General features: G+C 36.2%; 1 protein-coding gene across 1 annotated transcript in view; it reads left to right on the top strand.

Moving 5' to 3' along the window:
- Positions 1-12,853, top strand: part of LOC150081687 (protein qui-1-like) — a 706,673-nt gene that overhangs the window by 567,027 nt on the left and 126,793 nt on the right. Inside the window, exon 18 of the mRNA XM_090378807.1 lies at positions 6,870-7,057. Coding sequence (XP_090234933.1) covers positions 6,870-7,057 — 188 coding nt within the window. The remainder of the gene's footprint in view (positions 1-6,869; positions 7,058-12,853) is intronic.

The following is a 12,853-nucleotide window of genomic DNA, read 5'->3' as shown; positions in this document are numbered from 1 at the left end:
CAGGTGCAGTTTGGGTCATCGGTCAGGCCTAAGGAGGTTTGTTTCGCCTTTAGGGAACCGTGACATGTCAATATAAATGTTGTAAAAAGTCCAGGGACATACCACTTAGGTGGCTTTGGGCTAACCATTGACACCTGTGGCAGAAACCATTTGGTAACCAGACCTCTGGTTTCCTGCTCCCACTTTGTTTGCCATAGCTCGTGGAGCTTTGTGGCTATTCTTTTTCTTTCATCATTGAAGATGTTGGTTGTATCAAAGGCTATACCCAGAAATTCTGTGGGTATGCCCTTTTTAAATCTATAATATAAGCCTCTTCTGGCTACTCCCAGGTAAAGCGGGAGAGTTCCAGCCAACAACTGTAGTGCAGGTGTGCTTACTGTGCAACATGCTCTGGTAATAGTGAGTAGTATTGGCCTTTGTATCGATTCTAATTATTCCTATTTCTTACTATGGCCGAGCGGATGAACCATGCACAGGCTCCATAGGTGATAACAGGTAGGAACATTGCACGGTATATGATTGCCAGGCTCTTTCTTTTGAGTCCCCAGTCTGCTCGACTGATCCTGGCAATCATACCTGCATAATTTCTCACTTTCTTCGCCAAGTAGATCAAATGGGGGTAAAAAAGTTAATTTTGAATCAAAGACCACTCCAAGATATTTTAGTTCTGTTACCATTTTTATAGTGGTTGTGTTAATTTTGATTTGTAGACGTCTTCTTATGTCCAAATTGCCTTTTAGAAGTATTTGTTTGGTTTTTTCAGGCGATATTTTGAGCATGTGCATTTGTGCCCACTCCTGCAGCTGCAAGAGGGGGGCATTTGATCTTTGCTCTACAACCTTTCCTTGTAAAAGGTTACTCGTGAGTAAACTTTTACAAGGAAAATCATGTCATCTGCAAAGGCCAGGCTTTCCACGGGGGGGCCCAGAAATTCGTCCAGAACAATGTTCCAAAAGAAAGGGCCAAGGATTGAACCCTGCGGGCAGCCTTTATTCTGGTGGCCAAGGACACTAGGCCACCAGAGTGAGTCAAATGCCCCAGCAAAGTCAATGGAGATTGCCAGCATATATTTCTCCTCTGTGTTTTTAACTGTTGTCAGTAGGTGGTGCATGGCATCCTCCATAGAATTTCCCTGCTTAAAACCATACTGATTGTTGGAATGCAAACCTGCTTCTGTGTAATATTGAGCTAATCTGCTATATATTAGTCTTTCATATATTTTCCCTAGTACAGGGAGTAGGGCTATTGGTCTATATGATTTGGGATCAGTAGGGAGTTTTTCAGGGTTTTTGAGGATTAATCTTAACACAGCTTGTTTCCATATTTTTGGGAAATATGGAAACAAGCTGTGTTTCAAACCAAAAACAATAAATGCCCAGGTTTTGACCTCTTAGAGGTTGAGATTATCAAAAAATTAGTAGAAATAGCACTATATAATAACCTCAACCTCTAAGAGGTCAAAACCTGGGCATTTATTGTTTTTGGTTTTAGATAGTGCTATTTCTAAGTCTTGTATAGTGAACAGAGGTTTAATATTGGCATTGTCATATTCAGTGTTTTCTTTTATAATGTCTAGCTGGGTGGGGGAATGATTTCCAGTTTCAGTCTTAATGATACTGTCTAGGATGTTATTTACAGAATCCACCCAACACAGGGTTGGGGTTCCATCTGGTTTGACAGTAGTTTGTAAGACATCTCCTCTTGGCAGCTTGTTGGTCACTATTCTGTAGACAGCTCCCCAAGGGTTATTGTTTCCAGTAGCTCCCACCAAGTGCCTCCAGCATTCCTTTTTCTTGTCTCTTATGAGGGCCGTATACTTATTCCTGAGAGTTCTATAAGAATCTCTCAGTGCATCCAACTCATTTTGTGGCCAAGATGTTCTGGCTCTTTGAAAATGTCTCCTCGCCTGGATACTCAGAAGTAGGGTATAGTCAGTTTGGGGCACCACCAGAGAACTGTCTGCTTCTTCGGTTTTTTTCCGTGAGATAGACAGGGTTGCTGTTTTTGTTAAAATGTTTGTCATAGTCAGTGCTCTTGCTCGTTTGGGCTACAGCTGCCTGATCTAGACCACTCATTTTCCTGTTTTTGCAGCTCAGCTGCTGTATGTTCTGCAAAAATCTGCCAGTTTGCCTTTTTAAGGTTATACCTTTTGATATCCAACAGAGAGTGTTGGGTTGTTTGTAATTGCCTGTTTAGTTTGAAGGAAATGGCTCTGTGATCTGATGTGGTCCAGGCTGGCTGGACACACCAGTCTGTGATTTTATAAGCTATTGAATTGGTGTCACTCTCCCACATGGTACTGCTAAAAGTTGGGAGGTTATTTGGTTGGTTTAGCACTTGAAAGGGTGAGGTAGCTATGTAGTCTGAAAATATCTGGCCGTTGTGTGTGCCTGCTCTGTCTTCCGTACGGCTATGCCATAAGGCTGACCGGCAGTTGACATCAGCACACACACTATGATATTTGCAGTAAGTAGCAAGTAGGTATTCAATAGTTGGATTTATATCTTCACCCGTTCTGGAATATAGTGAAATAATATAAAACTGTCCTACAGTACTGGTGATATGGGCACACACCTCCCACTGGGGAGCAGAGGTGACCTACCTTTGTGAGTGTAAGGTCAGTATTTTTAACTACTATTGCTATAGAAGGGACACCTGAGGTGTATTCTATTATTTTATAGCCTCTTGGGTATCCCTGAACCCTACCCATATGTGTGTAGAGTTCCTGGAGTACCAAGATATCTATATTATTTTCTTCCAATTTGAGTTTGATCTGATCTACAATGGCTCTTGCTCTTTGAGCATTCAATTGGACAAGATTGGGCAACAAGATTAGTGAATGGAACAAAGGGGTGCTCTTACGAAGAAAGGCTTAAGTTTTGCAAATTACAGTGTCTGGAGACTAGGCACCAGCGAGGTGATCTGATAGAGGTGTATAAAGCCTTGAATGGTTTAAGCATGCTCAATGCTAATGGGATTCTTCCTCTAGCTCAGAAAAATCACCTGAGAGGGCATAAATTCAAATTGAGGAAAGACAGATGTAGGATAGACGTGCGGAAATTTGCCTTTAGCCAGCGGGTGGTTGGTTGGTGGAACAGACTGCCATCCCTTGTGGTGGAGGTTGATAGCCTAAATAAGTTTAAGGCTCAGCTGGACAGGTATTTTGAACGAACAGGGGGGTGAAGTGGAAGTGGGTTTTTTTTTTTTTTTTTTTTTTGTTTTGGCTGATGCTGCATAAGCTTGCTTTCTTGCATCAAATGCCTCTACTAATGCTAAAGATTTAGAGCCCTAGTCACATTCACATTTTCAATCTGGCCCATAGTTGGTTCTAGATTGAATAAGTTTTGCCATTTTTTTATAACTGGGGCATTTATCATCCCTGATACTATGTGTAGTAAGTCAGCCGTGCTGCCTTGCAGCTAGCACATTTTGGCTGCTTGAGACTTATTTTTGCAATTTTTGTAATCATGGCCAGTTACTGCACAGTGACCACAAACAGGTTCTTTCTGACTGCAGTCTCTGGCAATGTGGCCATATTTATGGCAGTTAAAGCAACTTTGGATAGCGAAGTTGTTGTTGTTTTGGTTTTTAGGAGCATTAGCAACTAAGGCCATATTGCTCCGGGATATGCGGTGGTCATTCCCTGACCTTTCCGCATCCTCCATATTTGGTGGTGACGGGCTCGAACCCCGGTCTAATCAAGAAGCATGTGCTACGCACTACTGCTCCTTCCCACCTGGCTACGGAGGCGCCGATAGGGAAGTGTTCTCTAAATCTGTGACTGGTCCAGGCAGCATAGATTCTCTGTTGTCTCTGCAATACCTTCCAAATTTTTGGTGTAATTTCTGCAATTATGTTGAGTTGTCCATTCCTTTTGTTTTTTGTTGCTCTTTTCAGCAGGAATTCAGCAGCAAATTCATCTATTGTCATTTCATTGTTAAAGTTTTTGAAGTAGATATCCATCATGAATTCTTTTTCTTTACTGACACAAGTACATCAAAGATTATAATATTATAAGCCCAGTTTTTCCATCTCGGGATGGTTTTCTATTTTTCTTAGATCTTCTTTGCTTGCTACCTTGATCAGGACTCCATTATTCCTGATTTTCTGCATGTTGTTTATCTTTATTTCTCTCAGATGAGGCCTCAGCTTTGTTACCACAGTGTCCTTAACTGCCTCACTGGTTTTATGAGTAGAGTCACTTTTTGCTTTCCGAATAATAATGTTGCTTTCCTTGTTTATATTAGGTTGCTTAGTAGCTATTTGTTCTGCTTTAGTTATGTCCTGTTTGCCATTAACCTTTGCACATTGGGCATAGGTTAATGTGTTCATTATTTTATAGTTGTTCTTCTCCTCAGTTGTAACCTCTAATTTTGATTTTAACACTTGGTTCTCTGTGTTTAATTCAATCAGGCACTGCTCAAGCAGTGACCAACAATTCACTATCTGCAGCCTAATTGCAGAAGTAATCCTGCTGGTTTGCTTGTGCATATATTCTTCTAGATACACTCTGGTTTCCTTTGCCTGTTTGATAGGGGTAGTCTAGCTTTAGTTCTTCTGTCTTTTGTTGCATCTCTGGAATTTCTATAGTTTCTTGATTTTTTCCTTTCCTGCCCTTCTTAATACTGAGGAGGCCAGCTATCCAGTTCATTACCATTTTCCTCATTAACAGGGGCTTTCTCCCTGAGCACTCTAGCTTCATTTTCAGAGGAGTCTTTTAGGTCATTGTCCAGAATTTTGTCATTATTTGATTTTTCAGCCATAATTTCTGCATTAAATTCACTTTCGTATAAATAAGTCAATTTCTGATGTTTTAAGTAGTGGTTTGAGGTACTTATTTCCAGAGTAGGCCCACTAGAAATCAGAAATCGCGATTTTCCAGTTTTGGCAAGAAACGCCTGTAGACAAAGAAAACTATCTTATAAACTAAGTATAAGTTAATTCTGTCAGTACTATTATATTTTCCATACAAAATAACCTTATGACTCCCAGGTAGCAAGTACAGCTTGTCTGGCATATCTAAGAGAATGTCTGTGACAACCTCAAGGACCACAGTATTCCAAGTGTGATCTAACAATAGCCTTATATAATGAGATTATAATGTCCTTATCTCTACTAGCAATTGTTCAATAAATCATCAATAGAACACCATGGGCCTTCCTTGCAACCTGTCTACAATGCTTGGAGAACTTTGTCTGACCAGCATCGTAACAACCAAGTCCCTTTCCTCCAGTATTGACTTTAGTTCAACTCCACCAAGTGTATACGTTATTTTGGGGTTACTCTTCCCAGGTGTAATACCTTACACTTTGCTGGATTAAAGCATAGCTGCCATTTTTCTTACCATCGCTGAAGTCTGTCTAGGTCACGCTGAAGAAGCTGTGCTTGGTGGTAATCATTAACTACTCTACCAATCTTTACATCATCTGCAAATTTAGACATCACGTTCTCTACCCCTTCAGCGATGTCATTTTTGAAAATTAAAACAACAGAATGCTGATCCTTCAGATTGATTGGATTCTCCCTCTTGCTCAGATTACAGATCTAAGGTGAGCATAGATTCAAATGGAGTAAAGACAGTTACAGAATAGATGTACAGAAATTTGCCTTTAGCTAGTGGGTGGTTGATAGTTGGAACAAACTTCCATCTGTTGTAGTGGAGGTCAAAAACTTAAATAAGTTCAAGGCAGTACTAGACAAGCATTTGGAGTGAATGGATGGGTGAAATGGGAAAGTTTTTTTTTTCTTTTTTGGCTGATGCTATAGAAATTTGCTTTCTTGCTTCATATGCCTCTACTAATGTTAATGCTAACAGGATACATGCAATTTACTTGTTTTGCACTGATGCCTTATATCTTAGTTGTCAGAACAAAAGCAAACAAACAAATAATATAATCTAATAAAAATAACAGTACTTAATGTATAAAAACAGGAGAAAATTAACATGACAGTAGATGCGTAAGTTATATAGGTATAAAAAACATCAGCAGATAACAGTGCCTAACATGGAGTTCCTATTGTCTTTCACTGGCTAACAAGCAATGTGTTATTTGCTTATTAAATTGACAAACAAGAGAAATTTTGCATTCAGATAGTAATCAACTTATGAAATTTCTATGTTTTGACTATGGTGTTCACATTTGCCTATCGAATAAAGAATATAATACCCTATGGAGAAGATAAAACCTTAGGTGAGATTAGTTATATTCATGAAATAGTAAATACCTCACCCTCATGTAATACATAGTTAAGTTACCAAATATGAACAATTATTATAGTGCTTTGTCTGGATATATTCCTTTTACACAGCTATTGAATGGAGAAGATAATTAGCTACTGATAGCCAGAGGTGGATTTTCACATCTTGGAAACAAACCTAATATGCACATTTCCATTGTCAGTCTTGCTGTTTCTGTTAGAGTCGAACAATGAATTCACATTCCATTTCATTAGAAGTTTTCCAAACTAATGGAAGACAAGCACAACTTCTTGTTTAAACAGAGGTTATAATATCTCTTAAGGTTCAATTTGATTAATATAAATCACAGACAAAACTTCAAAAACATGCTGGCTTAAGGATAACAAATGTATAATATTACTGAGGAACAGTTACCAAGGAACCCTCCCTTCTTTCTGTGTGTGTGTGTGTATGTGTGTCAGGAAGTATTCGGAGTGACATATACATAATAAGGATGAATCTGATATTTTAGCCCTAGATTTTCCTGTTTATGTATAATGCAAATATGAAGTAAAAATATTTCTAGAATTAAGACATGATGAAAATTTATAGTCTTCCAAACAATTTCATGACTTTCTTGTTCAGTAAATATTGAGTTAATATTTTATTTTCTCTGTTACTCTTCCTGTAGTCATCACATAGCAGGTGTGCTATGTGTTACAACAACCCACAGTGAGACACTCGTGCTCAGCGGATCTGAGATTGGAGTAGTCATCGCAGCAAGGTTAGACACAGGACAAGTAATGCAAAGACTTGAAAATCATCGTGGAGTGATCAGCTGTGTAGCAGTTAATACTGGGGATGATATATTTGCCACAGGTAACTTTCTTTTTAACACACTTTTATAACTACTACTAATTACAGACTTCCTCTCTATCCTGTCAGTAGCAGTGCATATCATTACGTTTGTCCTCTAATGGAGGTTGTGATGCCCAACATTCATGACATGTCTGTAGATACCATGCACTGCTATCCTGGAATTGAGTTCAGAAATGATCATAAAAATTAGATATAGCATTCATTTTTTTGTCAAAATATGTGCTTAGTCCAGGTTCTGTAAATTGTAACATCTGGACTAGTCACCTGTGAATACTCCTAATTGAAGTGGTTAAAGATTTAAATGGATCAAGTTTCTTACATCAACACACATAAGGGGATATATATTGAAAAAGGATGGTTGAACTATAGATATGCGAAATTTTCTTTAAACTAGAAAGAAATTGATTGTTGGAACAAACTTCCATCTTGTGTTGTGGAAGTAGGTAGTTTGAATAACTTAAAGAAGGATTAGACAAATTGTTAGAAGGAATGTATAGATGGGGTTTTTTGTTTATTTTATTTATTTATTTCCTTTTGGCTAATGTTATAAGCTAACTTCCTTGCATCATTTGTCACAACTAATACTAAGTGTTCCAACAAGCTTGACATTAAGATCTCCACAGACAATTGTATCAATGTTTTGATTTAATGTCTATGAAGCACCATAAATACATTTCATATCCCCCCCCATCCTCTGTGCACTCATTTTTGCAAGTGAACAGTAGATAGTTTGCTTACAATTAAGAATCCCACCTCTACCCAATTTAAAAATTAATGACTCGCTCCTGAAACCTGCCCCAGACAAGAGGCAGGTTTTTGAAGTGAGTCGTTAATCTATATCATTAGTAAATGTTGATAACAGCAAAGGTCTCAAAACCGAACTCTGTAGGAACCACTCCAATTGGCATACTACTCATACTCTGTTTTCTGCCACTCAAAACTTTTTATCAACTTTAATATCGTACCTTAATTCATACTGTACCAGTTTGCTCAAAAGACATGAAACATTCTCATATTTTTACATATGAGACTGCCACAAGCCTTCCTAAAGCCAAAATAAATTACATTAAAATTATTACTTTAGTCCAGTTGTTTCATGGATCTTGCAGCTTCCTTCAAAATAAGTATAGGTGCCTTGTTTACTTTTACATGATAATTTCTCACCTAATTTATTTTCAATGATCATAGAATCATTAAGTTTGCCATAACTGCTACTCTGAATGGTGGATTATTCAGTTTTATACTCCTTCAAAAATACTGACACAAAACATTTCTTTGTTTTTCTCTAGCAGTTCATTCTGTTACCCACTACTAATTAAAGGAAATGCTAGCAGAAAAAAGCTGAATAATATAATAACTGCTGGCCTAATTTAGGCCTATTTTAATTATTCCATTTTTACTGAATCACAAATGGAAAGGTGCCTCCGTAGCCAGGTGGGAAGAAGCAGTAGTGCGTATCACATGCTTCTTGATTAGACCAGGGTTCGAGCCCGTCACCACCAAATACGGAGGATGCGGAAAGGTCAGGGAATGACCACCGCATGTCCTAGAGCAATATGGCCTTAGTTGCTAATGCTCCTAAAAACCAAAACAACAACAAATGGAAAGAATTTTATTTAGAAATGGAAAGAATTATTTGCTGTTGTTTTTGGACGTTAATGATTGCTACAGACTTTTCAGAACTTGTCTTGCATACAGACCACTGTACACTCATTTTTTTGTTTTTCTCATGTGATAAATATATATTTTGTAATGCTGAGCATGAATATGACTTAAAATTTTCCTTATTATGTTTGATTTTTGAGAAGATTAACATTTTTGCTTTGCTTGTTTATTATCTTGTAAAAATCTTTTACAGGATTTTAACAAAATGTGAATTTTAAATGTTTTCAGCCATGATTTCTGCTTATATGTTCCACACCACATTCCTGCTTCCCTCATAAGTATCCAGCAGTAATCAGCAGTCACATTTGGACTTCACTTGCCTTCAGGAGTTGGTCAACAAACCTTTATAATTTGCTGATTTGCCCTTTGATTTCCTAAAATGTTTTGGCCAAGTTCCTTGAAAGACATTCCATGCTCCTTTTTTATATCCATTGAAGGTGTTTTTGTCAAAAGAAGTTGCCTTTCATTAACATTTGGAGACCAATAAATAATCCCTCTTTTAACTTCATGTCACTGTGTTCACAAAATTTTTGTTTCAAGTATTGAAAGCTACATCTTTTTCTAATTTGATATGAAGAGAGTGGCAATAAAATATTTTCTCTATCAACCAGTGGTGAATGGTAAATGCTCTTCTGTCTGGGAATATATGGCATTCCAGACAACATAATGGGAAGCACTTGCTCTTCTGTCTCATTCGTAAAAGAAACAGCAAAAATTTGTGGAACTAAGTTGCAACCCAGTAAAAATGTAAAAAAAAGATTTTCCAGTTATATCTTGTGTAATTTTTTTGAGGAGAATTCCATATTTTCAAAGGTTTCCTTTAAAAAGATAGCATTTCCAGTTGCTATTAACAGATTCTCTGTAGTCTATATTTGAGAGAATGGATCTCATAAGATGTAATTTTCAGACAACCAATTCGTTTGAATAGCTGCCTAAAAGTAAAATACTAGAATTAGTAGCTAAAAGTGACCACTTGTACTTTTGAAATGAGCTGTAAATCAGAACGAACCTCCAGATTTTATTCCATACACAAGCAAAGAACTTCATAGTATGAACTAGAGCTATAATACTCAATATGTTCTACATTGATATCAATATTTGTAAAGGAATAAGTGAAGGTTACCTCAATATGATACTCTCCAGAAATTAAAATGAAAACTCGTACATTACAGTAAGAAATAATTAAAGATCAATTTAACGCAATTAAAAATTAAGTAAAAAATTTATTCATTTTATTTTTAATCATTGTTAATTATTTCTTACTAAGGAAGCAAAAACGTTTTGCAATTTTTTTTTCGTTAAATTAATTTTTTACTTAATTTTTAATTATTTTTTACTGTAATGTAAGATTTTCAATTTTTTATTTGTTTTCATTTTAATTTCTGGAGAGTATCATACGGAAGTGTTCTGTGTATCATATTGAGGTAAACTTCACTTATTCCTTTACAAGCAAAGAACAAATAAAACTATGCACTAAGCCTTTACAGCCTGAAAGAAGATTAAGAGTTAACCAGTAAAACAATTTAATTACAAATATATACAAAATATCTTTGATTACAAAATATTTGTAAGGGTTAACCAGTAAAACAATTTAATTACAAATAGATACAAAATATCTTTGATTACAAAATATTTGTAATCAAATATATTTTGTATCTATTTGTAATTAAATTGTTTTACTGGTTAACTCTTAATCTTCTTTCACCATGGATCCCAGTACAACAGGCCCATTTGTCCTTTACAGTCTATTATTTATAATAAATGAAACTCAAGCATGGCTGCAAATAGTAGAGTTCAGTCAGTGTGCTGATATCAAGCAGTTATTAATTTTATGTGTCCTTACTTTTACAGCACTCATGCATTGCCTTATGGGATAAACACATTCAACACATCACTTGAGTGCCTTTAATGCCTATATGCAACAGCAAATGTTTTAAACTACATTTTGATGAATCTCTAAAAAGCCTCCATTCTTCAGGCCAAGAGCATTCATTAAGCCATCATGACCACTGCAGAAATCAAGGTATCTTTTGTGGCATAAGGATAAACTATATTAATTCCTCTGGCAGCTGTTATATCCAAATATAGTTATGTATGATGCAAGAAAATTCTGGTCTTATAATCTGGAACCTAAAATTTTAGCTTGATTCTTAAATCTTTCAAGTCTTGAGTCAGTTCATTTTAACACCACTTGAATAATCAAATGAGGTTAACACTCTTGGGGTGGCATACATTCTTCCTTGTGAAGATAAATAACACTTACATTTCTTATTTATCTTCACCTGAAGTCAATGTTTGAGGAGTATTAGGAATTGGTATGCCACAATACGCTGTTGGCTACATTGCAGAAAGCAGATATTCAATCCTCTTCTTACTTATTGGCAACATGATGCAAGGAAACAAAGCTTATGTAACATCAGCTTTACCCATAAGATAAGGGGTTGCTCTTACCAGGAAAGGCTTAAGTTCTGCAAATTGCAGCATCTGGAGACTAGGCACCTGCGAGATGATCTGATTGAGGTGTATAAGGCCTTGAATAGTTTGAGTAACCTCAAAGCTGGTGGGCTTCTTTCTCTTATTCAGATTATACCACTTGATGGGGCATAAATTCAAATTGAGGAAAGAGAGTTGTAGAATAGATGTGCAGAAATTTGCCTTTAGCCAGCAGGTGGTTGATTGCTGGAACAAACTTCCATCTGTGGAAGTTGATAGCTTAAATAAATTCAAGGAAGAACTGACAAACTTTTGGAATGAATGGATGGGTGAAATGAGAAGGGTTTTTTTTTTTTTTTGCTGATGCTGTATAAGCAAGCTTATACAGCATCAGCAAAAAAAAAAACCCTGCCATATATTAGCATTAGCCTCTACTAATGCTAATATATGACAGAGTATAACTCAAAAACAGTGTATAATTGATATCAAAATTAAAAGAAAGATGAATTAGATATTTGTAGAATGTTTCAACATTGTGATTATATTAAAATTCTTAAGTCATAGCTTTACTTCTCTGGTGAAACCTACAGGGTCAAGAAACATGTCTAAATTTGATTTATTTACAATAGCTAGTGAGCTCAAAAACAGACAAAGTTTTACCAAATTCCATCTTATATTTTATTGAGAACAAATTAAAATAAAGTGCTTTTGTGGGAATGTTAAAAGTTAAGTCTGATGTGTGACCAATGTCTAGCATGTTGTGATGGAACAAGTTATATAAAATAATTAATTTTATTAAAACACATCTGTTGTATACAAAACTTTTGGACACATGAAGAGAATTAACTGGAACAGAATACCAAGAAGAATGTTTGAGATGAAAATGGACAAGAAAAGGCCAAGAGGAAGACCCCGAAAAAGATGAAGAGATCAGATTAGGGCAGGTGTGGAAATAAAGGGAATTTAGTGGGAGAGAATAAGATAAGATAAGATAGAAAAAGATGGAAGACTTTGATTCATCTGACCCGGCCCTAGATTTATACAGTAAGGAAGATTTGTTGTATAATGGTGAGAAAGAAAATCTTTATAAATAAAATCTCTTCTGAAAGATAAGGGGCACCATCAGGTCCCAATATGACTTGAATAAACTTTTGTTGTATCCTCTCCAGGACTTTAATATTGGTGGTACTACCTGGAAACCAAATAGCTCCTTCCAGTATAGGAAGAACAAGAGTAACATACAGGTAATGCCGTATTCTTATATTTTTAAACAGAACTGAAAATCTCTGAATTAAGCCTAGCATTTTGTAGGCCAGTCTAAAAATTTGTGCAATGTGAGCATTGGAAATGTATATAATCCTATATATTATTGACAGAACTACCATAAACCATTCTAGCAGCCTGTTTGCACACCTCTGAGAATTTCTGTCAGCATGTACAATTACATCAAGGTCTTTATCTTTATCAACTATTTTGAGTTTGGCACTACCCAAATAGTATGTTATTCCATATTATTGCTACCCAAATAAAATGCAGACTACCTCTTCCTGAACACAAATTACAGCTGAAACACTATCTTATAACTCCCACCAATAAGTGTGCCTCCTGGGCTTAATCTTTATTGAAAAATATAACACACATTCTAACTCTCTGCTTGCAAACCATTAGCATTATTAGTGGCATATGATACAAGAAAAC

Source organism: Mastigoproctus giganteus, chromosome 8, assembly GCF_048544385.1.
Source record: "Mastigoproctus giganteus isolate SK-2022 chromosome 8, ASM4854438v1, whole genome shotgun sequence".
In the NCBI taxonomy this organism is placed as follows: domain Eukaryota; kingdom Metazoa; phylum Arthropoda; class Arachnida; order Uropygi; family Thelyphonidae; genus Mastigoproctus; species Mastigoproctus giganteus.
This window is presented reverse-complemented; position numbering and strand designations above follow the sequence as displayed.